This window comes from Podarcis vaucheri, assembly GCF_965113315.1.
Source record: "Podarcis vaucheri genome assembly, chromosome: 1".
NCBI classification, from domain to species: Eukaryota; Metazoa; Chordata; class Lepidosauria; order Squamata; family Lacertidae; genus Podarcis; species Podarcis vaucheri.
The window spans coordinates 8,613,254-8,639,701 of NC_138759.1; the positions used below are offsets into that span (position 1 = coordinate 8,613,254).

At 43.7% G+C, this 26,448-nt stretch overlaps 1 protein-coding gene across 1 annotated transcript; it reads right to left on the reverse strand.

The window, feature by feature from the left end:
• Positions 1-3,482: 3,482 nt before the first annotated feature.
• On the reverse strand, positions 3,483-23,347 carry LOC309530660 (potassium channel, subfamily K, member 16-like). The gene is made up of 6 exons (XM_082219690.1): positions 23,210-23,347; positions 18,428-18,628; positions 16,768-16,888; positions 10,015-10,178; positions 8,002-8,164; positions 3,483-3,748 (listed from the first exon to the last, which is right to left on the reverse strand). Exons 2-6 carry the CDS (start codon positions 18,620-18,622, stop codon positions 3,588-3,590), a joined length of 804 nt encoding a protein of 267 aa, XP_082075816.1. The 5' UTR covers positions 18,623-18,628; positions 23,210-23,347; the 3' UTR covers positions 3,483-3,587.
• Between the last annotated feature and the right edge of the window lie 3,101 nt (positions 23,348-26,448).

Here is a 26,448-nt window from a genome sequence, read left to right on the forward strand (position 1 = left end):
CTGCCAGTTCTTTTAATACTCTTGGATGCAGTTCACCTGGCCCTGGAGACTTGAATACATCTAAACTAGCCAAATATTCTTGTACTATCTCCTTAGTTATTCTAGGCTGTGTTTCCTTTGCTGAATCATTTGATCCAAATTCTTCAGGTCGGGCATTGTTTTCTTTATCGGAAAAGACTGAGGCAAAGAAAGCATTGAGGAGTTCAGCCCTTTCTGTGTCCCCTGTTTGCATTTCGCCATCTTCTCCTCTGAGTGACCCCACTGTTTCTTTGTTCTTCCTTTTGCTACGAACATACCCATAAAAGCCTTTTTTGTTGCTTTTAACCTCTCTAGCAAGCCTGAGTTCATTCTGTGCTTTAGCTTTTCTGACTTTGTGTCTACACGTGCTGGCTATTTGTTTGAATTCCTCTTTGGTGGTTTCCCCCCTTTTCCATTTTTTGTACACATCCTTTTTTAATCTTAATTCAGTTAAAAGTTCTTTAGATAGCCACCCTGGCTTCTTTAGGCACCTTCCATGTTTCCGTCTCATTGGTATTGCCTGACGTTGTGCTTTTACTATCTCCCTCTTAACAAACTCCCAGCCATCATGAACTCCCTTTCCTTTTAGTATTGCTGTCCATGGGATCTCACCCAGCACTTCCCTAAGTTTTATGAAGTCGGCTTTCTTAAAGTCAAGAAATTGAGTCCTAGTATGCTTGGCTGCTCCTTTCCGCTGTATAGTAAACTTCAGAAGAGCATGATCACTCGTGCCTAATGATCCATCCACATCTACCCCACTAACCAGGTCATCGACATTGGTTAGGACCAGATCTAAAATGGCTGTTCCTCTTGTTGCTTCTCCCACTTTCTGGACAATGAAGTTGTCTGCAAGGCCAGTGAGGAATCTGTTTGACCTTATGCTCTTGGCTGAGTTTGACGTCCAACAAATATCCGGGTAATTGAAGTCCCCCATTACTACTATCTCCCTTCCTTTTGCATGCTTGGCCATCTGTTCCAGGAAGGCATCATCTATGTCCTCCGTTTGGCTTGGGGATCTATAGTAAACTCCCACAATGAGGTCTCTGTTATTCTTCTCTCCCTTAATTTTGACCCAAATGCTCTCACTTTGGCTTTGAGGTTCTAAATCTTGGATCTCTTCACAGGTATACACATCCCTGACATATAACGCCACTCCTCCTCCTTTCTTGTCTGGTCTGTTTCTCTGAAATAGATTGTATCCCCCCATTATTACATTCCAATCGTGGGACTTATCCCACCAGGTTTCAGTGATGCCTATTATGTCATATTTAGTTTGCTGTACCAAGAGCTCAAGCTCATCTTGTTTATTTCCCATGCTTTGCGCATTAGTGTACAGACATTGAAGTCCATTAATCATTCCCCCGTCTCTCTTATTTAAGGATTTTTTCCTCCCACCACTAGGTCCGCGTGCTGTTTGCTCCATTTGGTCTATGACATTTGGATGATCATTTGGATGATCATTTGGATGATCATCTTCATTAATTGATAGACTCCTACCTTCAGGAGCACTGTCTCCCTCCCCCACATTAGTCATTATGTGTCGATCTTCATGTTATTTAATTTTGGATCTGCTTAAAATGGCTTTTCCTTTATCTACAGGAAAACCTCCGCAACTGCTGATAATCAGCATGCAGATGTGAGGCTGGATGTTTGAGAAGATGTTCAGGAAATGACTTAAATGTTAATGTGAAATCCTATTCTGCATTGCTATCAATTCGGGTGTGATAGCCTGATGTTTGCATATTTTTTTGGAAAATAAGACTGCTTTATTTTGAGCTCATATCTGTGTGTATTCATGGTATGGTTTGCAGACCCAGTAGGAGGCAGTGTGGTGGATTGAGTTTTGGCAGCCTTTTGGATACAATATTGAGTCAAGTATATAGATTTTGAAATATTTAGATTGTTACATTCTTTAAAAACTACATTTTGGATACATTCAGAAAAGTACAGCATAGTACGGCATTTCATTAAAGATACATCCACGAATACATTTTAAAAGGATAGCTTCATGGAGAAAGAGGTACACAGGAATGGCAACAGGCACGTTACGTTAAGATGATGCATTAAAAAGGCACACATTATATTACATTCAATGATACGTGAAGAGACACAGTAAGATGGCATCTTCCCAACAATGCGTTCTTTAAGGCACAGATTATTATTATTGTGGGACTTTGGGGTAGGATGATATCATTAGGATCATTTTACCTTTATTCCCCTCTCTGACCCTGATTCTCTTATGACACTGTCAACTTTCAGATTTGAAAATAAGGGATCAGCAGCCTCACCTGTCCCAGGCACTCCTGTCTTCCACTGCCTCCCGCAGTTTGGTCACACTCATGCTGGTAGCTTCGAGAACACTGTCCAGCCATCTCGTCCTCATGGTTCAATGTTACTAGTGAGCAAAGTTACCTAGTCAGGATTTGAATCTTGGTCCTAACTTTGGGGGTTAAGTTTCTATTTAGCTGTCCATTAATACTGACAAACCGTATCTCCCATTCATCTCTCAGATCCCCTTGTAAATCTAAAGTACTGACCTCACCACATCCTGCGGTAAAAAAATTCCCCAAGTTAATTACACATTGTGTGAAGGTAGGTGTGTGAAGCTACAGCACTCCTGCTATCAGCTTAAGTGACACATTCACTTTCTCTCTCATACGCACACGCACATGCACACACACACACAGACCGAGAGAGTAGAGCCCCTCTGAGCCAATAGCCCAAAAGCAGAAAGCCCAGCCAGCAGCCAAACGAAGCCTCAAGCAGTGGTTCCTACAGTGCAGCAACCCGGCAAAGGGGATGCAGCAAGAAAAACCACCGTCACCTCTCCGCTGGGAAGCGCTGAGCAAAGGCGAGTCCCCAGGCAACGCAGCCGATTTGATTGGCACAAGGCATGCAAGCTCCACCCCCCAGTCGTTCTCAGACTGCTTAGTGGTGAGCAACGCAGCCAAGCAACACAGTTGGAGCCTCGCTCCTCCCTGGCCGGCAGGGAGGGAGGGAGAGGAGCTGCTTCCTTTGAAATCTGGGAAATTTACGCGGTATCAACAATCCGGGGTAGCAGCGGGAAACGGCGCTGGAATAAGGGAGTTTCCCTCCAAATAAAGGAAGGTTGAGTCCTCCCCTCCAGAGCAGGCGAAAGCAAGCATGCTCCCTCTTCCATGTGACAGTCCTTGAGATATTTGAAGATGGCTCTCATATCTCCCCCAGTCCCCTCTTTTCCAGAATTAAAATACCCAGCTCCTTCAACCACTCCTCATAAGGCTTGGTTTCCAGACCCTTGATCATCTTGGTTGCTCTCCTCTACACACAGTCCAAGTAAGACCGACCCTCCCGCTCTTGGCTGCAGAATACCAGGCTATTTCACAGTTTATTAGGAACTGTATAACTTAAAGAGCAACTAGTGAGTTTTTAAGGAATCAGTTAAATGTCACACTGCCATACAATTATAAAAAGCTCAGCAGAAGTTCTTGAGTTTAGATGATTTTTATGTCTGTCTCCACCAGAATGCAATGATAAATTCTTCTCCAGTGGACATGTAGTAGACTGACTCCTTTGGGGTGGTGTTATCTTCACCGTTTTCTCTTTTTAGGTGATCTTGGTTTTGGATCCACAGGTGCCAGGAATGAAGATACCCGTTGAAACAACACAGCTATCCAGGCCAGACCAACGACGATCCAAGCGGCTCCGAGCACCCGGTAGCCCGGAAAATACGTCCTGTCCTGCTTAATCCCTGGAGACACAGAGAAAAGCAACAATAATGTGTGAAGAGGTGATTTAAAGGACTCACCAATTCAGTTTATCTAAACTTCATTAGCTCACATTCACACCATACATTTAAAAGACATTTCTACCACCGAAGTGTGGGAAGGCGAACACAGGAAACTGCCAATGTCCTTATTATTGCCTATTTGTGATGGTTTGGGCACATTATGCTGTTTTGGCCTGCAAAAGCTTTGGGGTGGTTGCCCTCCCACATTCCCAATCTGTGCACATCCTATAACTTCCTGCTTAATAATAATAATATTTGTACCCCACCCATCTGACTGGGTTTCCCCAGCCACTCTGGGAGGCTTCCAGCATATATCAAAACATTATAAAACATACAACATTACAAACTTCACTGTACATTTACAGGTAGGTAGCCGTGTTGGTCTGCCGTAGTCGAAACAAAATAAAAAAATTCCTTCCAGTAGCACCTTAGAGACCAACTAAGTTTGTTATTGATATACATCTGAAGAAGTGTGCATGCACATGAAAGCTCATACCAATAACAAACTTAGTTGGTCTCTAAGGTGCTACTGGAAGGAATTTTTTTACAGTGGTACCTCGGGTTACATACGCTTCAGGTTACATACTCCGCTAACCCAGAAATAGTGCTTCAGGTTAAGAACTTTGCTTCAGGATAAGAACAGAAATCAGGTTCCGGTGGTGCAGCAGCAGCAGGAGGCCCCATTAGCTAAAGTGGTGCTTCAGGTTAAGAACAGTTTCAGATTAAGAACGGACCTCCGGAACGAATTAAGTACTTAACCACTGTATTTTGTTTCCCTATACAGGGCTGCCTTCAGATGTCTTCTAAAGGTTGTGTAGTTCTTTATCTCCTTGACATCTTCCTGGTTCCCTGTAACCTCACTTCTTGCAGTGAGGGACCCACCAGAAGGCCTGCAGAGATGGACCTCAGTGTCCGGGCTTAACAATGGGGGTGGAGTTGCAGTTCCAAGCAAGAGAAAGGTGCAAATTCACTGTCCAGGAAAACATACTGGGCATTTTCTTTTCTTTTATGTTTGATGCATCCAGCCCAACCCTCTGCAATGCAGGAATCTCAGCTAAAGCATCCATGGACAGATGGCCATCCAACCTCTGCTTGAAAACCTCCAAGGAAGGAGAGTCCACCACCTCTCATGGGAGTCTGTTCCACTGCCGAACAGATCTGACTGTCACAATTTCCCCCAAATGTTTAGTCCGAATCTTCTTTCTTGCAACTTGAAGCCATTGGCTTGAGTCCTACTTGTCAGGGATCTAGCAGGGTCAGACGAATGGGAGGGGTCTGACTTGGACAATGAGAGAACACAATCACAGGCAAGACAGGAGTGGGTTAACTTGACCCCCTTCCTTCTCAGTCTTACAAAGTTGGCAGAGTAACAGAGAATGAGACCCAAGGGAGAGACATCTTGAGGTTACTAGGCAACCATGAAGGCAAGAGAGTTCAGGGGAATCTTCAGTGGAGAACATAAAGAGGGAGTTCCTATGGTCTCCTCACAGCAGGAGGGAGGAGAGGGTGAGAAGGCTATGCAAGGGTCAGAGGAGCAGGGCCAGACGTTGTCAAACCTTGTGTTGTCTGAGGAATGATTGGTGTGTGCCGCACTTTGTTTCTTTGACCTGTAAATAAACGTACATGAATTTTCCAGAGGCTCGTTACTGCATACTGGAGCCATCTGACTGCCTGAGATCATTATACTACTCTGATGATCAAGAGAAAACAAGCATGCTCCCTCTTCCATGTGACAGCCCTTGATATATTTGAAGTTGGCTACCTTGTCTCCTCTCAGCCTCCTCTTTTCCAGGCTAAACATAGCCAGCTCCTTCAACCATTCCGCATAAGGGTTGGTTTCCAGACCCTTGATCATCTTGGCTGCCCTTCTCTGCACATGGTCCAACTTGTCAACAGCCTTCTTAAACTGTGGTGCCCAGAACTGGACACAGTATTCTAGGTGTGTTCTGACCAAGGCAGAATAGAGTGGTACTATTACTTCCCTTGATCTGGACACTATACTTCTACAGATGCAGCCGAGAATAGAATTAGCTCCACACACACACACACACACACACACACACACTGCTGCATCACACGGTTGACTAATGTTAAGCTTGTGGTCCACCAAGACCCCTAGATCCTTTCCGCATGTACTGCTAGTAAGCCAGGTGTCCCCCATCCTATATTTGTGCAGCTGGTTTTTCTTGACTGAGCGCAGAACCTTACATTTGTCCCTATTGAAATGTATTTTGTTAGCTTGTGCCCAGTTCTCCAATCTGTTAAGGTCATTTTGAATTGTGATTCTGTCTTCTGTGACATTAGCTACCCCTCCAAGTTCGGTGTCATCTGTACATTTGAGAAGCATCCTCTCAGTTCATTCAGCCAAGCATTTATAAAGTAGATAGGTAGCCGTGTTGGTCTGCCATAGTCCAAAAAAAAAAAAAAATTCCTTCCAGTAGCACCTTAAAGACCAACTAAGTTAGTTCTTGGTATGAGCTTTCATGTGCATGCACACTTCCTCAGATACAGGCCAAGAACAGAACCCGGTGGCACACCACTTGTCACTTTTTTCCAGGATGTTGAGGAACCATTGATGAGTACTCTTTGGGATGGCTTCTGTAAATCCAGAACTGTTCCTGGAAAATAGGGATACTTGGAGGGTCTGTACTTGAGAAACTTAAAATATGGTTTGGGTTCCAGATTATAATCATTGCAAGTCAACATTTTTTATGAAACCTGAACTGAGCTTTCATATTCTTCAGTACAGCAGATTGTTTGCCACCAGTACCTCCCCCCCCTTTTTAATTAAAGACTTTATTGATTTACAAAAGTGTGTGCAATGTCTCTCTTTCGTATTTTTTCCATGTAACATTTTTACAAATCAGTTTCATTTGTTGAGACATTAGGAAGAAAAGGGAAGGAAGATGAGTGGGGTTGGGGTCGGGTGGCGATGTTTCTCTTTTACTTACTATATGTAGGGTTTGGTGTCAGCATTGCTTGTGCAGGTTCTTTGCTGTTCACTTGTGTTCCTTTGGTGGTGAGAGAGGTTGGGGTTGGCCTAGGATGTGGTTATTCATTTGAGGTTGGCTGTAGTGGTCTTTGTTTTCATGTATGAGTGGGGTGGGTGGGTGTTTTGGATCAGGTTAGCCATATTGATTTGTATGCTGTTGATGGGTTTTTGTCATTGTCTTGTTGGGCTGTGTACGCGATAAAGGGGAGCCATACCAGGTTGAAGGTGTCTTCTTCTATTTGTCCCCTTGTCAGTTTCAGTTTATTGGATAATTTTTCTAGTCAGGCTGTTTCCCATACTATTTGGTACCATTGGTCCATGCTTACTCCTGACAGGTCTCTCCAGTGTCTGGCTATGATACTTCTGGATGCTTAAAGTAGGTGGGTTATGAGTTCTTTGCGGTGTAAGTGGGCATTATTGTCTTGGAAGATGTAAGGCCAATTCTGGGGTGGTTTCTAATACTTGCTTGGTTATTTTACGTATCTCTCATATGGTTCTTGTCCAGAATAGTTGGGTTTTGGGGCACTCCCACCACATGTAGAGGTATGTGCCTGTGGATGTGCACCCTCTCCAGCATTTTGGTGAGGTTCCTGGGCATATTAGCTAGTTTTCTTGGTGTTAGGTACCACCTGTAGGTGAGTTTCAGGGTGAGATCTTTTCTTTTTGTTGATATGGATTTAAAGGGGGGTTTAGAACACATTTTGTTCCATTGAGTGGGGTTAATCTCATAGCCTACGTCATCCTCCCATTGTTTTTTGATTGCGTCTAGGGAGTTTGTGGGATTTTGTAGTAGTATTTTGTATATTCTGGATACTATTCCTCTACCTGTCCCTTTGTTGTTAGAAGGAGGTTTTGAAGGTTGTCAGAGGCCTAGTTGCTGTTGATTTTACTGCTGGATTGTTTAAGAGGGTATGCAATTGCTGATGTGTTAACCAGGGCATTTGGGTGTCTTCTAGTTTGTCTTGTATTTCTTGTGTTGACAAGGGTTTGTTATTTTTCTAGAAGTCTATTAGGCAATATAAGCCTTTGGTTTGCCAGGTTTTAATCTGGAGGTTTTGTGCTGCGTGGTGGAATAATGGGTGGTGCGGCAGGGGAATTAGTGGGGATGGGATTGGGGACAGTTTACCTATTACTGCCACCAGTACCTTGAGGCCACAAATGACCTCGCTTTATCTGTACAATCAGTTAAGCCCACAATATCAAAGTATTTTGAAAGCCTTACCTATTATATAGTCTCCAAAACCAATGGTGCTGAGTGTAACAAATGTAAAATAGATAGCTTCATAATAAGCCCAGCCCTCCATCCATTGAAAGAAGAATGCTGGCAAAATAAGAAACATTAGAATTCCCAGAACCACGAACACGAAAATGTATCTTGCTGATTTCTGAAAGATAAAGCAAGAAAAGAAAAGAAAAAAGGCAGGTTTGATGCAACAGAGCTCAGTCCTCTTGACCTTCAGCCATGCACTGTTATTTTAGGCTGCGTTAACAGATAAATAATAATAATTCCACCCGTTAAACTTCATCTGGAGCACAATTTCCTGCTGATGTCACAATTCATGGTGGTCAAGCTCTATGGTGGTATTTCATTCCTAATTGAAGGCACAGTTCAAGTTTATCTTCCTCAGATGGCATAATGCACATGTCTTATTTATCCTTGTCTTCCACCTCTTATAGGTAAAGGTAAAGGTAAAGGTACCCCTGCCCGTACGGGCCAGTCTTGACAGACTCTGGGGTTTGTGCGCCCATCTCACATCTATTGGCCGGGGGCCAGCGCTGTCCGGAGACACTTCCGGGTCACGTGGCCAGCGTGACAAGCTGCATCTGGCGAGCCAGCGCAGCACACAGAACGCCGTTTACCTTCCCGCTGGTAAGCGGTACCTATTTATCTACTTGCACCCGGGGGTGCTTTCGAACTGCTAGGTTGGCAGGCGCTGGGACCGAGCAGCGGGAGCGCACCCCGCCGCGGGGATTCGAACCGCCGACCTTTCGATCGGCAAGTCCTAGGCGCTGAGGCTTTAACCCACAGCGCCACCCGCGTCCCTTTCTCCACCTCTTATAGAGGAAGCTAATCAGATATGCATATGTATATGCAATATAATAGAAGAAGAGCCCTGCTGGATCAGGCAAGGGCCCATCTTTGTTCTCATCGAAGCTGACTAGATGCCCACAGGAAACCTGCAAACAGGACCTGGGTGCTGTCTATGTCTATAGCAGTCTATGTCGGCCTCAGTCTTGTGATTGGTAAGATTAGAAATTATCTCCAGATAAAGTACCGTAAATTTCGCTCTATAACACGCAGATTTTTTCTCCTAAAAAGTAAGGGGAAATCTCTGTGCGTGTTATTGAGCGAATGTGTGGTCCCTGGAGCTGACTCGCCGGAGTGCAGGGGCAAAAATAGGCAAAAATCAGGCAAAAATAAGATCGGGCGGGCGGGCGGAGGGAAGGCGGAAGCTGCTGCTTTCCTGCAATCTGCCTCAGGGTCTTACTGCCCACCCGCTTCTGTTGCTGCGTTTGCTCAAACTCAACAAAGAGCAGGGAATCCCCTGCCCTCCTGGCAAGCAGAGGGTTAAGGAAAGGATCGAGTCCTTCCTTCTAATTCTTTCCTAGTCACACTGCGTGCAGGCTCCAGCCCACCACCTCCTCCTCTCCGTGCTCTAGGGACTCGCAGGCAGCCGAAAAACATGCAGGTGGGAAAGAGAGAGAGAGGGCTGGCTTGGGGGGGGGCTTTTGCTTTCCTTTCCTCCCCCCCCACCCCGTTAAACCCCTGGCCTGCATTCTTAGCCAGCTGCTTCACCACACACCCCTCTCGTGCTCCTTGTCCCTTCTGTGTTTTTCCTTCCCTCCCCATTTAAAACATGGTGACAAAGCATGGATCCACATGGATCCTCAGGATTTTTGCATTGGGTCACCCCAAATTCACCATCAGATCACATTACATGTCCATGGCTACAGTCTGTACCAAAAAAATCACGCACCCACTGTTGCCTGGGGCTGCAATGGTGCAAAAACGTGGTTACAAAGCATGGATCCACATGGATCCTCAGTATTTTTGCATTGGGCTACTCCAAACTCACTGCCAGATCACATGTCTGTGGCCGCAGCATGAACCACAAAAATCATACATCCACTGTTTCATTTAGAATATTTTTTTCTTGTTTTCCTCCTCTAAAAACTATGTGCGTGTTATGGTCTGGTGTGTGTTATAGAGCGAAAAATACGGTAGCTGAATTACCTTCTTTCCTTTCCCATACACTTTCTCTGTACAGCTTTCGAAGAAGCTTGAGATTGAAGTTCCAATATAGTTAAAGCAGAGGAGGTTGAAGGGGATTCCAAAGAGAGCATAAATAACACAAAAGAGCTGACCTTCTTTCGTTTGGGGACAGAGGTTTCCGTAGCCTGTTGAAAGATTAAGAAAGGGTTGCAAAGGACGTCAGCAACTGTCAATTTGACAATTGCCTAGAGAAGTTACAGACCAGGGTCCCTACGAAGGGTTGTTTCCAGTGGAGAACTGCTTGTGCATTGAGACTGACTGCTGCTTCCTTCCTCTCTCCTGTACAACCCCCAAATCTGCTCCAGAGGATCCCCATACCCTCTGGAGCAGACTTTGAGGGTGCTAAGAGGGGTGCAGTGAGGAGAAGAGGGATAAGCTTCATTGTGCAAGCACAGGTCTGTGCATGACCAAAATGACAGCCGTGGATACAGCCCAATGTATTTATTTTATGTACTGCACATATTGACTTCCTTTGTGCCAATGGACTTGGGGCAATTAACAGTTTCAAACAAAGAAACTTCCTCCAGGCATAATTATGTGGGAGCTTCAAGTCTCTCCCTCCTGTTCCTTGGACCAGACAAGCCCACTGTGGAAGAACTGACCTGAGATGCAATGGAAGAGGCCAAGTGTGCAGGTATGACTTCAGAGACCTTGTGAAACTTTGGGTGAAATGGAGACTCATCATGGCAACCCTTTAAAAAACACACCAAAAGATTGATAATATATTTGTCATGAAAATGTGGTGGTCACAGCATTTTCATGATAATCAAAACAAATGTAGGCTGATCTGCAGTGAGGAGAGAGCTGAGTTCCTCCATTTGTGACCGTCATGGCTAAAATAAGTTGCAATTCCCAAGCCCCTAAAGACTTTAAGAATGCTCAAGGAATTTGATTTCTCTCAATTCTAGTGTGACCTGGCCTTGCCTGTGAACTGGAACATGCTTAACCTTCAGATTTTTCAGTTCTTCAAAATTTGTGATAGTTATTGGATTAAAAAATCAATTACAAAAACTTATTTTATTTTGGGATAAATTTAGAAATGTATTTGATGATATGTCTTTGGTGATGAAATAGGGCAACATTTTTTCAAAATTGGTTATAGTTATTGGATTAAACAATGAATTACAAAAAACTTATTTGCTTTGGGATGATATGTCTTTGGTGATGAAATAGGGCATGCAAGGAGTGTCTTAGACGGAGGAACCACCATTGTGCCCAGATACCCCATAATAGCCCTCAGGGTAAGTCTTCTGCTCAAAAAACCTCCATTTTAGTTTCCTTTGCAATTGGCCTCAATTAAGACTTGGCTGATCTATCTGCCAATTACTTCTAATTAATTAATTCTTATCCAGAATGCAAATTGGCTGCTGGTGTAAGAAGAGGCATTATTTAAGAGGCTGAAAAACAAAGCAAAAAGCTTATCTTAAATTATCGGATGATTGGGATGATCTGGTTAGTTTAAAATCTTCATCTTATATTACTTTTAACTCTCCATCCCTTCAGTGAGATTGAACCCATTAGCATGGGAATAATAATATAATTGCAATTTATTATTTATGTGTCGCCCATCTGACTGGGTTGCCCCTAGCCACTCTGGCTAGCTTCCCCTGTTCTGCAAAAACAATACTTCAGTCTTGTTGGAATTCAACCTCAAACCGTTGGAATGGAATGCACTGTTTACCTAAAGGGACAGACACAAGTTTTCAAAGCAGAGGCTGCTAAGGGAGAGATGAACAGAACTCAATATGGCAAAGACACGGCTGAACGCACCATTGATTGTTAGTATCATCCCACAATTATTGGATGAGCAATTGCAAGAGCTCAGAGATGAGGCGCACAGAATGGTGAATGAAAATGGATCAGAGAAAGACCAGACTAAAGAATTCACAGGACCTTTGGGGAGAAATACTGATCAACATATGGCAGAGATATAGAGAGAAAGGATCTTGTGCACAGGTGGAAATGAACTCCGAGGAAAAAAACCACCAAGCTTCTGGCAATTCATAGTCACAGAATCGTAAAATTGCAGAGTTGGAAGGAACCCCAAGAGTAATTTAGTTCAACCCTCTGCAATGCAAAAATCTCAACTAGAGCATCCATATCAGATGGCCATCCAACCTCTGCTTAAAAACCTCCAGTTAAGCAGAACCCACTGCCTATAGTGAACAGTGGTTCCTCCAATTCTCGATCAGAGCCTTCAGAGGGTCGCAGAGAGGCCTTAGCACTCTTGAAATCCTCTGAATCATTTGAGTCAGTTTCAGATTCAGAATCAGAACCTTCATCAGTGAGTGTGGGGCTTTGCTGCTGTTTATCCTCAGTCTCTTCACTGTCATCAGGATAACATTGGAAAATTCCCACATTCTCCCCCTACTTGCCATTGTACTCAACACTTCTAGTGAGCCTAACTGTATTAGAGTCAGTCATCATTACTCTGTAAGAACCTTTCTGATATCCTAGAAAGATACCATGCAAACCACGTTTGCCTAACTTGGAGCTTTGTGGTGTGTGAACCCACATGTCAGAACCAAAAATTCTCATGTGCTTGATGTATGGTTTCTTGCCAAACATCTTTTCATAGGGGGTACAACCAATCGGTGATGACAATATGCGATTATAAATATAAACAAAACAGCTGAGCACTTCTGCCCAATAACTCTGTAAGATTGGCATCATGCAGCAAGGTTATCAAGCCTTGAAGTAATGTTTGATTTACCCTTTCACAAAGTCCATTCATCCAAGGAGACCGTGGACTTGAAAGGTCATGTTGAATTCCTTTCTCAGTCAGAAAAGCTTCAAACTTTTGAGAAGTGAATTCTCCCCCTCGATCTGTAAATAAACATTTCACCTGTTTATCATGCACATTTTTCAACCAAGCACAGAATTCCTTGAACCTAGGAAATGCTTTTGATTTCTGCTTGAGATTGAACACATGAATATATCTGGAATATGAATCAATGAGAATCATGAAGTACCTGGCTCCACCCAAAGAGGGTGTTAGTGGACCAACGAGATCAGCATGCACTACCTGGTGTGGTTCTGTAGATTGTCTACTAGATACCTTACTTTTTACAGTCATTTTGACCTTGTTTGCTACACATGCCTTACACTTCATGTGGCACCTGCAGTGTTTAATAGTCATACCTTCAACTAAGGCAGCATTTTGGAAACTGCCTCAAAGTTTAAATGACCAAGTTTCCTGTGATAATCATGAATACATCCTGCATGCAAAACCTTCTTAGTATTTGCAATACAACAAGTTTCATCCTGCACAACATCAACAGAATCATCATAATGTAATACAAACAAATAATCAACATAATCAGCATGCAATACAAAGTCATCTTTCTTGGTGATGGTGCACTTCCTCTTCTTGAAGGAAACATCTATGTCCTGTTCAGTCAGCTGCGAGGCACTCAATAGGTTGTGTGCAGCATCTGGAACAAAAAGAACATTGCATATTGATGCATCCAAACTGTGAAGCACAACTGTTCCGTAGCCTTGACTGGAGATCATGTGGTCATCCGCTTGGTGAATCGCACCTTCCTGCAGAGTAATGGACACGAACAGGTGTTTGTCTTTGCAGATGTGCTGGGTGGCTCCCGAGTCTATGATAAAGAAAGATCTAGATGTCTTCTGGACCTTTGGAGTGTAGCGTGAGACCATGGTCTTGTGTTGCATTGTCCTAGACTTCTGACCTTTGCCTTTTCCACGCGTTGAACTTTCGCTGCGTTGCTCTGTTGACTTGGCATTGGGATGTTTACATTCCCCCTTCACGTGGCCTAGATGCCCACATAGTAGCATTTCACTGCCTTCAAAGCTTTGGCACCATCTAGTGGTTGCACTGCATTCTGGGATGATGTCTGTGAGGACTCCCCCTTAGTTATGCAACTAGCACTACACCGATCCGCTTCATTCAACACCACAGCAGTAACATGCACTACCGTGAGCTGAGCAGTAGGCAAAACAGCAAGCTGGCTGGCAATCGCTTCCCAACTTGAACCCAAAAAATGTAGAATCATGAAGCAATACACAGCCTCTGGAAAGGTGATTCCACGCTGTTGCAACTCATGCCTTAGATTCTGCATTTCCATGAGGTGAGCACGTACATCTGCTCCATCAGCAAGTGCCATATCATGCAACTTGGCATAAAAGAACAAAGAAGCTCCCACCTCTGTTCTTAAATGTGACTGTTGGAGACTGTCCCACATCTCTTTGGCTGAGGCCTTGTCACGCAACAGACAAAACTCTTCAGGGGACACAATAAGCGTTAGAGTTCCCCTTGCTTTGGAATCCTTAGCCTCCCACTCTTGGGTAACTGGAGCTGGGGGGGGTGTCTGCTATGATATTAAACAGACCCTCTTTTCTTAGCAGGGCTTCTGCATACTGCACCCATTCCTGATAATTCCCTTTTGAGAGCTTTGGTATCCCCATCGCAAATTGAAGAGCCTCCTGTACTTTTGGATTGGCCATTGTGTCTTTAAAGCAAGCTAAGTCTGTTTCCCAGCGGCTGCTTTTCAAACAGCACCCTTCTGCCGCAGCCGGTTAGTGCTTTGGCTTGAAGTTCAAAGTCCACCCTTATTGCCAATTAATTAGGGACTGGCAGGCTTCCCGGGGTAATGAGCACCTACCTCCCATCAATCTTCTTGACACACAGAGAAGATAATCTGCATTCTGCTCTTCTGGGCCCAAAACCAAAAATGTCGGAATCTCCGTTCGACCGAGCTCCTCCAAGCTCCTCCGGAATCGCCTCCGACAGTAATTAACAACCTGAGCCTCTTATAAGGCTCCAAGCACATTCCCATTATGCAGAGTATAAAGCACAGGGAAGGCCGAGAAGTATGAGCTACATGCTAAGAGTTTTATTACTAAGCTATGGAGACAGAAAAGAAATACATTGTCTCTCTGTGAGAGCAGAGAGCACCTGAACAAACAAAGGAACAGGAAACCAGTAATGTCACATCTGTCTCCCGTCTCTGGAATGCAAAACAGAGTCTTGTGACTCCAAGCAACTGCACAGTGGCAACACACAGAAACTAACACCCACAACCTCATGATGGAGTGTGTTCCATTGTCAAACAACCCTTATTATCAGAAAGCTCTTACTGTCAGAAGTTTCTCCTGATGTTTAGTCGGAATCTCTTTCTTGTCTTTTGAAGCCATTGCCTCGAGTCCTATTCTCCAGAGCAAGAGAAAACATGCATGCTCCCTCTTCCATGTGACAGCCCTGGAGATATTTGAAGATGGTTCTCATATCTTCTGTCAGTCTCTTCAACCATTCTTCATAAGGCTTGGTTTCCAGACCCTTGATCTTCTTGGCTACCCTTCTCTGCACATGTTCCAGCTTCCCAAAATCCTTCTCAAATGGTGGTGCCCAAAACAGAACACAGTATTTCAGGGGTGGTCTGACCAAGACAGAATAGAGTGGTACTATTGCTTCCCTTGATCTGGATACAATACTTCAGTTGATGCAGCCACCAAAAACCCGGATCCTTTTCACATGTACTAGTAGTAAGCCAGATGTCCCCCATCTTATATATGTGCAGCTGGTTCTTCCTGCCTGAGTGCAGAAGCTTACATTTGCCCCTATTGAAATGCATCTTGTTGGTTGTGGCCTAGTTCTTCAATCTGTTGTTTGGAATCCCAATTTGTGCTTCACACCAAAAAGCTTAACCAGAGCTTTCCAAACTGTGTGTCGCAACGTGTTAGCATGTTGGCTGCAGTGTGTAGGTCATGCCAACGCTGGAAAGGGCTTAGTTTAACCACCAGCTTGCTAGTAAAACTGAATTACCGTGTCACAAATTGATGCATGTATAAAAAGTGTGTCACCAACATGAAAAGTTTTGAAAGCTCTGGATTAAACAGTGCTAACAGGGTATGTTCTCCCACTCATTCAGTGCATGGTTTTCTGCATTGAAGGCATTCATCTAGACGTAAAGGGTGTGTAGTTTCTTGAGTGTATTTTGTAGCTTACTGGAAAGAAGTTTCAATCCTATGCAAATTTATTGGGGAGCAAGTCCCACTGAATGCATAGGGCTGCGCTGAGAGGGACGGATTTGCATTGGGAGACCTGGTATTGGGTCAGTTGCACCAGGTGGGATTTGAACTCATTTCCTAGCCCAGGGGTCTGCAACCCGCAGCTCCGGAACCGCATGTGGCTCTTTTACACCTTTGCCGCGGCTCCGGGGTGGATACTAGCGAGGGGAGGAGCCGCATTGTGTGCCCCGACACTCCCCACTGTGGCGGGCGCTGTACTGGCTGTGATGTCGCATGGGAGCGGTGCATGCGTTAGTCACGCACCATCCCAACATCACCTTCCCGCCCGCTGTCAGATCATGGCTCCGGAGATATGTTTGTTTTAAATGTTGCAATGGTTTTGCGGCTCCCAGTTGTTGTTTTTCTTTGGAAACGGGTCCAAGTGGCTCTTTTTGTCATAAAGGTTGCAGACCCCTGTCCTAGCCCAACTACTTTCCACAGGGTGGTTTTAATAATGGGTTGGCCCCAGAAGGATGGGAATAAATAACTAATCAGGGGATGGTCTTGTTGGGCATATAATAAATGAACTATTTATTTGGCCAGAAATGGAAAGACAAAAATGAGATGTGAAGGATGATGAAGGAGCAAAAGCAAAGCCTGCAACTTTACACAATTTATCTGAGAGCAGTTGAATGCCCTGCATACTATATTCGTGAAGAAGCCAGAACCAAATGACAGTACCTATTGTGGTTAACACTGTGGCCATGAAGAAGAAAGAAGTACTGAAATCCCAGCTGGCCCTTCCTTCATCATCACGCCTTCCTATAGGTTCTACTCCCATCTGAACATATTTTACCAGTCTCTGCAATTGAAGGCAAGGCTCAGTTTGAATATTCCAACAATAAGAATAGCCACTCCTCTGATTATCACCAGATACTGCTAACCAAATCTCTATGCATTCACAAGGGACGTTCTTGTGGATCAGTTCAGCACGTTCTTCCCCCGGTGGCCAGCCCAATGCTCATGGGAAGCCCACAAACAGGACCTGACCACAACAGCCCTCCCCTCACTTGTCACCCCCAGTAACTGGTAGGCATAGGGCTTATGCACACTCAACGTTTTCTCCACTCTTTCCAGGCAAAGGCCGCACTCCAATAGCACTGATGGCAACACTATAACAAGCTGTGTTGTTTATATCTCAAGTTCAATACTAAGTGTTTCTCTCCCTTGACCCCAAGAGAGGGTTTGGTCTTCTCGCTCCAAAAACATACACTTTAGTAGCAATGCATAAATCATTACCCCTTGGCTTGGCTGTCTTCATAAATTCTTCTGGACAGAGTCTGCTTGGAGTATTGGCTCTCCCATATTCTCAGTCAACAAAACAATGGTGAGACTACCCCATCTCCCACCCTCTGTTCTAGGGCACAAAGACACACTTTTCACAGCAGTTAACCAGACAATGATTCAGCTTTCCTGTGACCTTGAACAGAGTCACCTGTTTTGCAATTGCTACATGACATATGTTCCCCTTTTCCCAATATATTTTTATAAAATACGTGTCCCAACAAATATAGTACAGTTGAGCCTTGGTTTTTTAATGCCTTGGTACTCTGACATTTTGGCTCCCAAATATCGCAAACCCAGAAGTGAGTGTTCCGGTTTGCGAATGTTTTTCATAAGCCGAATGTCTGGCACAGCTTCCACGGCTTCTGATTGAGTGCAGGATGTGCCTGCAGCCAATCGGAAACCACGCCTTGGTTTTCAAACCATTTTGGGAGTCGAAAGGACTACCGGAACAGATTAAGTTCCACAACCAAGGTTCAAATGTACAAATATTAACAAAAACCCGCTCTTTACAGCTGAATTGGAGGAAATGTAAATTTGGGTTTTCCGTGGCAATGATTCAGCTTTTCTGTGACCTTGATTGGAGTCACCTGTTTTGCAGCTGCTACATGGGGTATGTTCTCCTTTCCCTAATTTATTCTTTGCAAAATACATTTCCCAACAAATACAGTACTAATACTAACAAAAACCTGCTCTTTATAGCTGAATCAGAGCAAAGATCAATTTGGGTATTCAATGGATTGCCGTTAACAAGCTGGTTTTCACGAGGAAAGCCCAGAGTAATGAAATGGTGCTCAGACACGAACCATGCCTGGAAAGAGTGGAGGAAAGCTCAGTGTGGAGAAGCCCATGCTGCCTCCAACAGTGTCGGCAGAACAGAGCCATAATGGCTAGTAGGAAGGGTGAGCCCTTATGTTTCTATGCTGCCTACTGATTCTGTCTCCACCTCAATTCCCACCTCCTAAACTGTATTCCCCCCATATATACTTTCTGACCTCTTAACCTCTGGTGTCATGCCATGGTCATCCCTTTCAGTCTTGCTGAAGTAATGCCTTACCTGTATGACTAATTCCACCTCTTCTGGGCTGAGAGAGGTGTAGTTCAAAAAAAAATCCTCTTTCATGTGAAACATTGCATCTTCCATTTTTAGGTAGTGATCCTTCTCCAGAATCTCAAAGATGAGGGCACCCATCAGCAAGTAAGTCAAGATGCCAGCCACCAGTAGGAGGCCCTGTGTTCTGCTCACACGCATGTTGTTCTGTGTGGGAATGAGAGCCAAGGAAGAAGCAGACACAAGAGCGACTATAGTTTAGTAAGCGAGTCCTTATTTGTCTTGACCCAGACTCAACAGTACAGCCCCATAGCTGAGCACTCTCCATAGCTGGGCCCAAGCTAATGAAATGAATTTCAACAGGGAAGGTTCTGCACTTAGGCAGGAAGAACCAGATGCACATGGGGGACACATGGCTAAGTAGCAGGACATGCAAAAAGGAGCCAGGGTTTTTGGTGGACCACAAGCTGAACATGAGTCAACCGTGTGTTATTATTACCACAAGATTTATCTAAATTAGCATTGTTAAACATCAACAAAATGTATCATGACTTATCAATGGATATCGACAGACAGCAGTCATTGAACCTGACCCTGTGGGGGAAAGTCAAAGCTCTTAAACTGAACATAATACCTAGTTTATATCTTAAAAGAAATTCCAATTCACGTACCAAGCAAATACTTTCAAAATATTAAATCTTTGTTTAGGAAATGCATTTGCAGAAGTGGCAGGATTTAAGCTAAATAGGAATAAAACTAAATTATTAGTTAAAAACATGGAGGAAGAAGAAAGAACCGAATTAGAACAAAACATTGAGATTGAAGTCCATAAAAAGGTTAAATATTTAGGGATTTGGTTAACATCAAGAAATATAAACCTATTTAAAAATAATTATGGAAAAATTTGGCTTGAAGTAAAAAGAAATTTAGAAATATGGAGCAGAATGAATCTCTCAATGTTAGGAAAAATATTGGCGATTAAAATGAAAAATGTTATTTCTTTTTCAATCAATACCAGTCATCCTGAAAGATGAATGCTTTAAAAAATGGCAGAAAGAGATTTCAAGATTTATCTGGGGGGGGGGGGCAAAAAGCCAAGGATAAAACATAAAATACTTACAGATGTAAAAGATAGAGGCGGGTTTGCCTTCCCAGACCTTAAATTGTATTATGAATCTGCTTGTTTGGTATGGATCAGGGACTGGATGAGATTGGATAAGCAAGAGGCATTAGAACTAGAAGGACATGATAACAGATTTGGCTGGCACACATACTTACGGTTCAGGAAAGGAAAGGTTCATAGAAGTTTTTACAACCATATAATCAGGAAATCACTAATGAGAGTATGGGAGAGATACAAAGACTTATTGGAACAAAAGACCCCGTGATGGCTTTCACCACATGAAGCATTACTGCTCAAACCACTTGGAAAGAAAGGGAAATGGCTCACATATGCTGATTTATTAAAGGAACATGATGGAAAATGGAAATGAAGAGATTATGATGAGATCAAAGACCACTTTCAGAGTTGGTTGCATTATCGACAACTATATGAAACACATAAAGAAGACAGCAAGAAAGGATTTAGTTATACCAGATCTAGGTTTCAAACGGAAGTGATTGAAGGGAAAGTGAAACTACTGAAGGCCGCATACAGCATATTATTAGAATGGGAGATGAAAGATGAAGAGGTAAAATCAGTTATGATTAAATGGGCACAAGATGTAGGGCATAACATTATGATGGAAGATTGGGTTAAATTATGGAAAACTGACTTAAAATTTACAGACTGTTTCCTATTGAAGGAGAATTACATGAAGATAATGTACAGATGGTACAAACACCAGTGCAGTTAGGGAAAATGTACAAAACTAGTTCAAATATATGTTGGAAGTGTAAGGAAAAGGAGGGGACATTTTATCATATGTGGTGGGATTGTAAGGTAATTTTAAAAATTTAGGAAATGATTTACAACGAATTGAAGAAAATGTTCCATTTAACATTTGTTAAAAAACCCAAGGCATTTTTGTTGGGGATTGTAGAGAAAGACCTGCCAAAAAAGTTGAAAAAGCATCTTCATGTATGCGACAATTGCCGCAAGAGTTCTGGTAGCACAAGGATGGAAGACTGAAGAAGCCCCAACTAAAGAATCATGGCAATGAAAATTGACGAACTATGCAGAACTGGCAAAATTGACATATAAGCTACAGGACAAGGATAACTGTGACTTTAAGGATGAATGGGAACCCTTTACAAAGTATCTGAAGACGCTTCGAAGCAAACTGGACTCCTTGGCAGGTTTTGAATAAACATTCACACAAACCTTTTATTGATAATAATCAGCTAAATAGTTTGAGGATCTATACAACTTTGTAACATGCAGAAAACAGCATTCTTAGAGAAACCAAAGACTGGAACTGAGGGAGGTTGGGGGGGGGTGTCAGGGAACTGCAGGCAATGAGGGAGGAAAGAAAGGGAGGATATAGAGAACGATCCCCTCTGATTAGCAGTTTCTCGTCCTCAGAGGAGAGAGAAGAGGAGAGTGAGTCTGAGCTGGAGGGGCTACTTCCGAGAAAGAGTGCTCCTCGTCACAGGGAAAGACGGCCAGGCAGATGGCTGTGCTGGGGGGAACGAGGGAGAAAAGACGCTAGTCGGAGCAAGGCGTCATGGAAGTCGGATCACTTTGTTTATTTCTGCCTGTAATTGAGTCGGGAGGCAATAAAGAGTGAAATTTAATTTAATCAATAGGAGTATAGCATCTAGATCAAGGGAAGTAATAGTGCCACTGTATTCTGCTCTGGTCAGACCTCACCTGGAGTACTGTGTCCAGTTCTGGGCACCACAGTTCAAGAAGGACTGACAAACTGGAACGTGTCCAGAGGAGGGCAACCAAAATGGTCAAAGGCCTGGAAACGATGCCTTATGAGGAACGGCTAAGGGAGCTGGGCATGTTTAGCCTGGAGAAGAGGAGGTTAAGGGGTGATATGATAGCCATGTTCAAATATATAAAAGGATGTCATATAGAGGAGGGAGAAAGGTTGTTTTCTGCTGCTCCAGAGAAGCGGACACGGAGCAATGGATCCAAACTACAAGAAAGAAGATTCCACCTAAACATTAGGAAGAACTTCCTGACAGTAAGAGCTGTTTGACAGTGGAATTTGCTGCCAAGGAGTGTGGTGGAGTCTCCTACTTTGGAGGTCTTTAAGCAGAGGCTTGACAACCATATGTCAGGAGTGCTCTGATGGTGTTTCCTGCTTGGACTCGATGGCCCTTGTGGTCTATTCCAACTCTATGATTCTATGATTTATGGCTGGCTGCCTGGAATGCTTTCTCTGCTGAAAGCAGCAACATGAAGCAGCTGGAAAGCTGACAGTGTGGGAGGGGGGGACAAGGATGATATGTTTATGTTTTTGGATAATATGTCTTGTTATAATTTTGAATAATAATAAAAAAATGCATATGGGGTTCTTCCGTTCCAAGAATATCTATTCAAACAATGCAAAAATTGATCAAGGAAGTAGGATTTGGGATCCCAGATTTAGAACTGTATCACCAAGCATATTTAATGTCAGGTACACAATTCTGGGGGACGCGGGTGGTGCTGTGGGTTAAACCACAGAGCCTAGGACTTGCCGATCAGAAGGTCGGCGGTTCAAATCCCTGTGACGGGGTGAGCTCCCGTTCCTCAATCCCTGCTCCTGCCAACCTAGCAGTTCGAAAGCACGTCAAAGTGCAAGTAGATAAATAGGTACCGCTCCAGCGGGAAGGTAAACGGCATTTCCGTGCGCTGCTCTGGTTCGCCAGAAGCAGCTTTGTCATGCTGGCCACATGACCCAGAAGCTGTACGCTGGCTCCCTCGGCCAATAAAGTGAGATGAGTGCCGGCCGCAACCCCAGAGTCGGCCACGACTGGACCTAATGGTCAGGGGTTCCTTTACCCTTTACCTTTACACAATTCTGGAGACCCACAACTGAAAATAACTGTCCAAATTGGGCTACCTAGGAATATTCCTATGTAGCCCTGCAAGAAAGATGGGTGGCACTCGGGTCTAAATATGTTAATATTTGAGATACTATTGAAAAAATAACATCAGTTTGAACAAAGTGGCATCACATGTTCAAAAAAATATAAATTTGACCTTTTCTCCCATGACAAAATGGCTTTGTGGGGAAAAACGTCTTTAAAAATCGGGAAATACTTTAATAGGTTAAGATCTGGTGAGTTACAATAACAACTCTGTAAAGTATAGAGTTTTGGGTTTTTTCATCCCATCCCCCCTTTACTTTGCCTTCTACACGGCTGCTGTTTCTCCCCCCGCCCAAAAAAAAAGTCTCTTGAATTTGACATTGCAAGGAAGATCTGAGGACAAAACCATATGTGAATATGTTGCTAGAAGAACTAGGAAAAACCTATTCATGTTGAATAGGTTTCTAAAAGGACTCCCATATATTGACTGTGGGGAAAACAACTGCTTGGGAAAGTTGTTCAAGGTGTTAGGACACTGCATGTCAAAACACACTTTCTATTTAAGAATAAGAATAAGAATAAGAATATCTTTATTGTCATTGCCCCCTTTGGGGACAATGAAATTACTTCCGGGTTTGGTTTGGTTTGGTTTGGTTTGGTTTCTTAAGAAATACAGTTCATTGGGAAACATGGAAGGAGAAAACCAGGAGGTTTTGTCATGGTGGAGCTAGTGTGTTTTCCCACATCCATAACCAGCCCAGGGGTCATTTGGAGGAGGGAACTGAAAGGAGGGGAGAGGTCTTTGCTTGGCTCCTCACTCACCCTGTCAGAGTCCTTAGAGTCTAATTCTTAAATTATCCACTTCATTAACTCCCAGTATCTGATGGCAGAGTCTCAGTGGTTCCCTTTCACTGGGTAGCTATTTGGGAGGAGCAGCTTAACCCCCCCCCATGGGCTCTATGAGGTCATGGGTACATTACCTTCTTTTGCTTAGCTGCTCCTCTGTGAGGTCACCCCTCTGTAGCTGCTGGGCTGCTGACAGCCTCTAGGTCTGATAGGCTGGTAGGAAGATCAGCCCACAGTATTTTAGAAATGTATAGGGAGCAAGTTCTGATGAGCAATGGGAATGCTCATCAGATTTGCAGATGGCACCAAACTGGGAGGGTAGTTAATGCCACAGCAAAAAGAATCAGAATTTAGGGTAGGGTTACCATTTGTCCTCTTTTTCCAGGACACATCCTCTTTTTCATGGGCAGAGTCATCATAGCAATCCATAGTTAAAAGCAGAAGTTGGCAAATGTGTCCTCTTTTTTGCAACCCTACATTGTGCCCCAAATGTCAGGTGCTGCACATAGGAAGGAAGAACAAGATGCACAAATATAGAATGGGGGACACCTGGCTTACTAGCAGTACATATGAAAAGGATCTTCACATTCTTCAAATTCTCATCTGATGAGAATTTGGAGCAAATGATTCAGCAAAGGAAACACAGCCCAGAATAACTAAGGAGATAGTACAAGAATATTTGGCTAGTTTAGATGTATTCAAGTCTCCAGGGCCAGATGAACTGCATCCAAGAGTATTAAAAGAACTGGCAGATGTGATCTCAGAACCACTGGCAGTCATCTTTGAGAATTCCTGAAGAACAGGCGAAGTCCCGGCAGACTGGAGGAGGGCAAATGTTGTCCCCATTTTCAAAAAGGGGAAAAGAGAGGACCCAAATAATTACCGCCCAGTCAGTCTGACATCAATACCAGGGAAGATTCTGGAGCAGATCATTAAACAAACAGTCTGTGAGCACCTAGAAAGGAATGCTGTGATCACCAATAGTCAGCATGGATTTCTGAAAAATAAGTCATGTCAGACTAACCTGATCTCGTTTTTTGACAGAATTACAAGCCTGGTAGATGAAGGGAACGCAGTGGGTGTAGCCTACCTTGATTTCAGCAAGGCATTTGACAAGGTGCCCCATGATATTCTTGTAAAGAAGCTGGTAAAATGCGGTCTTGACTCTGCTACCACTCAGTGGATTTGTAACTGGCTGACTGACCGAACCCAAAGGGTGCTCATCAATGGTTCCTCTTCATCCTGGAGAAGAGTGACTAGTGGGGTGCCACAGGGTTCTGTCTTGGGCCCGGTCTTATTCAACATCTTTATCAACGACTTGGATGATGGACTCAAGGGCATCCTGATCAAATTTGCAGATGACACCAAACTGGGAGGGGTGGCTAACACCCCAGAGGACAGGATCACACTTCAAAACGACCTTGACAGATTAGAGAACTGGGCCAAAACAAACAAGATGAACTTTAACAGGGAGAAATGTAAAGTATTGCACTTGGGCAAAAAAAATGAGAGGCACAAATACAAGATGGGTGACACCTGACTTGAGAGCAGTACATGTGAAAAGGATCTAGGAGTCTTGGTTGACCACAAACTTGACATGAGCCAACAGTGTGACGCGGCAGCTAAAAAAGTCAATGCAATTCTGGGCTGCATCAATAGGAGTAGAGCATCTAGATCAAGGGAAGTAATAGTGCCACTGTATTCTGCTCTGCTCAGACCTCACCTGGAGTACTGTGTCCAGTTCTGGGCACCACAGTTCAAGAAGGACACTGACAAACTGGAACGTGTCCAGAGGAGGGCAACCAAAATGGTCAAAGGCCTGGAAACGATGCCTTATGAGGAACAGCTAAGGGAGCTGGGCATGTTTAGCCTGGAGAAGAAGAGGCTAAGGGGTGATATAATAGCCATGCTCAAATATAGAATCATAGAATCATAGAATCATAGAGTTGGAAGAGACCACAAGGGCCATCGAGTCCAACCCCCTGCCAAGCAGGAAACACCATCAGAGCACTCCTGACATATGGTTGTCAAGCCTCTGCTTAAAGACCTCCAAAGAAGGAGACTCCACCACACTCCTTGGCAGCAAATTCCACTGTCGAACAGCTCTTACTGTCAGGAAGTTCTTCCTAATGTTTAGGTGGAATCTTCTTTCTTGTAGTTTGGATCCATTGCTCCGTGTCCGCTTCTCTGGAGCAGCAGAAAACAACCTTTCTCCCTCCTCTATGTGACATCCTTTTATATATACTTAGTGTCCAGATCACAGGAAGTAATAAAAGTAAAAGGTAAAGAACCCGAGGATGGTTACATCCAGTTGAATTTGACTATGGGGTATAGTGCACATCTCTGCTTTCAGGCCGAGGGAGCCGGCGCTTATCATCAGATAGTCCATGCCATACATTTAAAGCACACTGCTTCCCTCATAGGCTCCTGGGAACTGAAGTTTGCCTCTTGCAGAACTATAGTTTGGGTGTACACCCTCCAGAAGGCCAGTAAGGAGATCTGAAAAACAGAATTTTATAGCACAACTATTAATATTTACTCAGAAGGAAGCCTTCTTTGTTTACAGCCAAAGTACCATATTTTTCGCTCTATAAGACACACCCGACCATAAGAAGCACCTAGGAGGAAAACAAGAAACAAGAAAGCAACGCAAAACCTCTTGAGCGAAGGAGCACTCTGGAGGCTTTGTGTGGCTCTCCCTGAAGCCAGAAGAGCAAGAGGGATCAGTGTGCAGCAATAGCTGTGCAGCCTGCATTCACTCCATAACACACACACACACACACACATTTCCCCTTACTTTTTAGGAGGGGAAAAGTGCATCTTATAGAGCATAAAATACGGTAAATGTGCATTGGATTGCTTGGCAGCCTAACAGCTGCAAAGTTTATTCAGAAGCTATTCCCACAAAATACCTAGAACAAAGGTCTGTGGCCCTGCAGACTCTCATCTGCCCCAGATTAGAAGAATATTTGCATCAGCCACTAGCCATAGCAATAAAATAAAATAATATAAAATAAAATGTACTGAAGAAAGAAGTAAAAACTTAACTATACAAAATAGATTTACATTTATAATCAAATAACCAGCATGACCAAAAGTCAACGATGACAGAAGTTGTAGTCCACCTGAAATTGTGTTCAGGATTGTATGACAAACACTGTGGAGAAATTTAGCTATTTTGGTGAACTAAAAGCTCCTTTAAAACATACATAGGG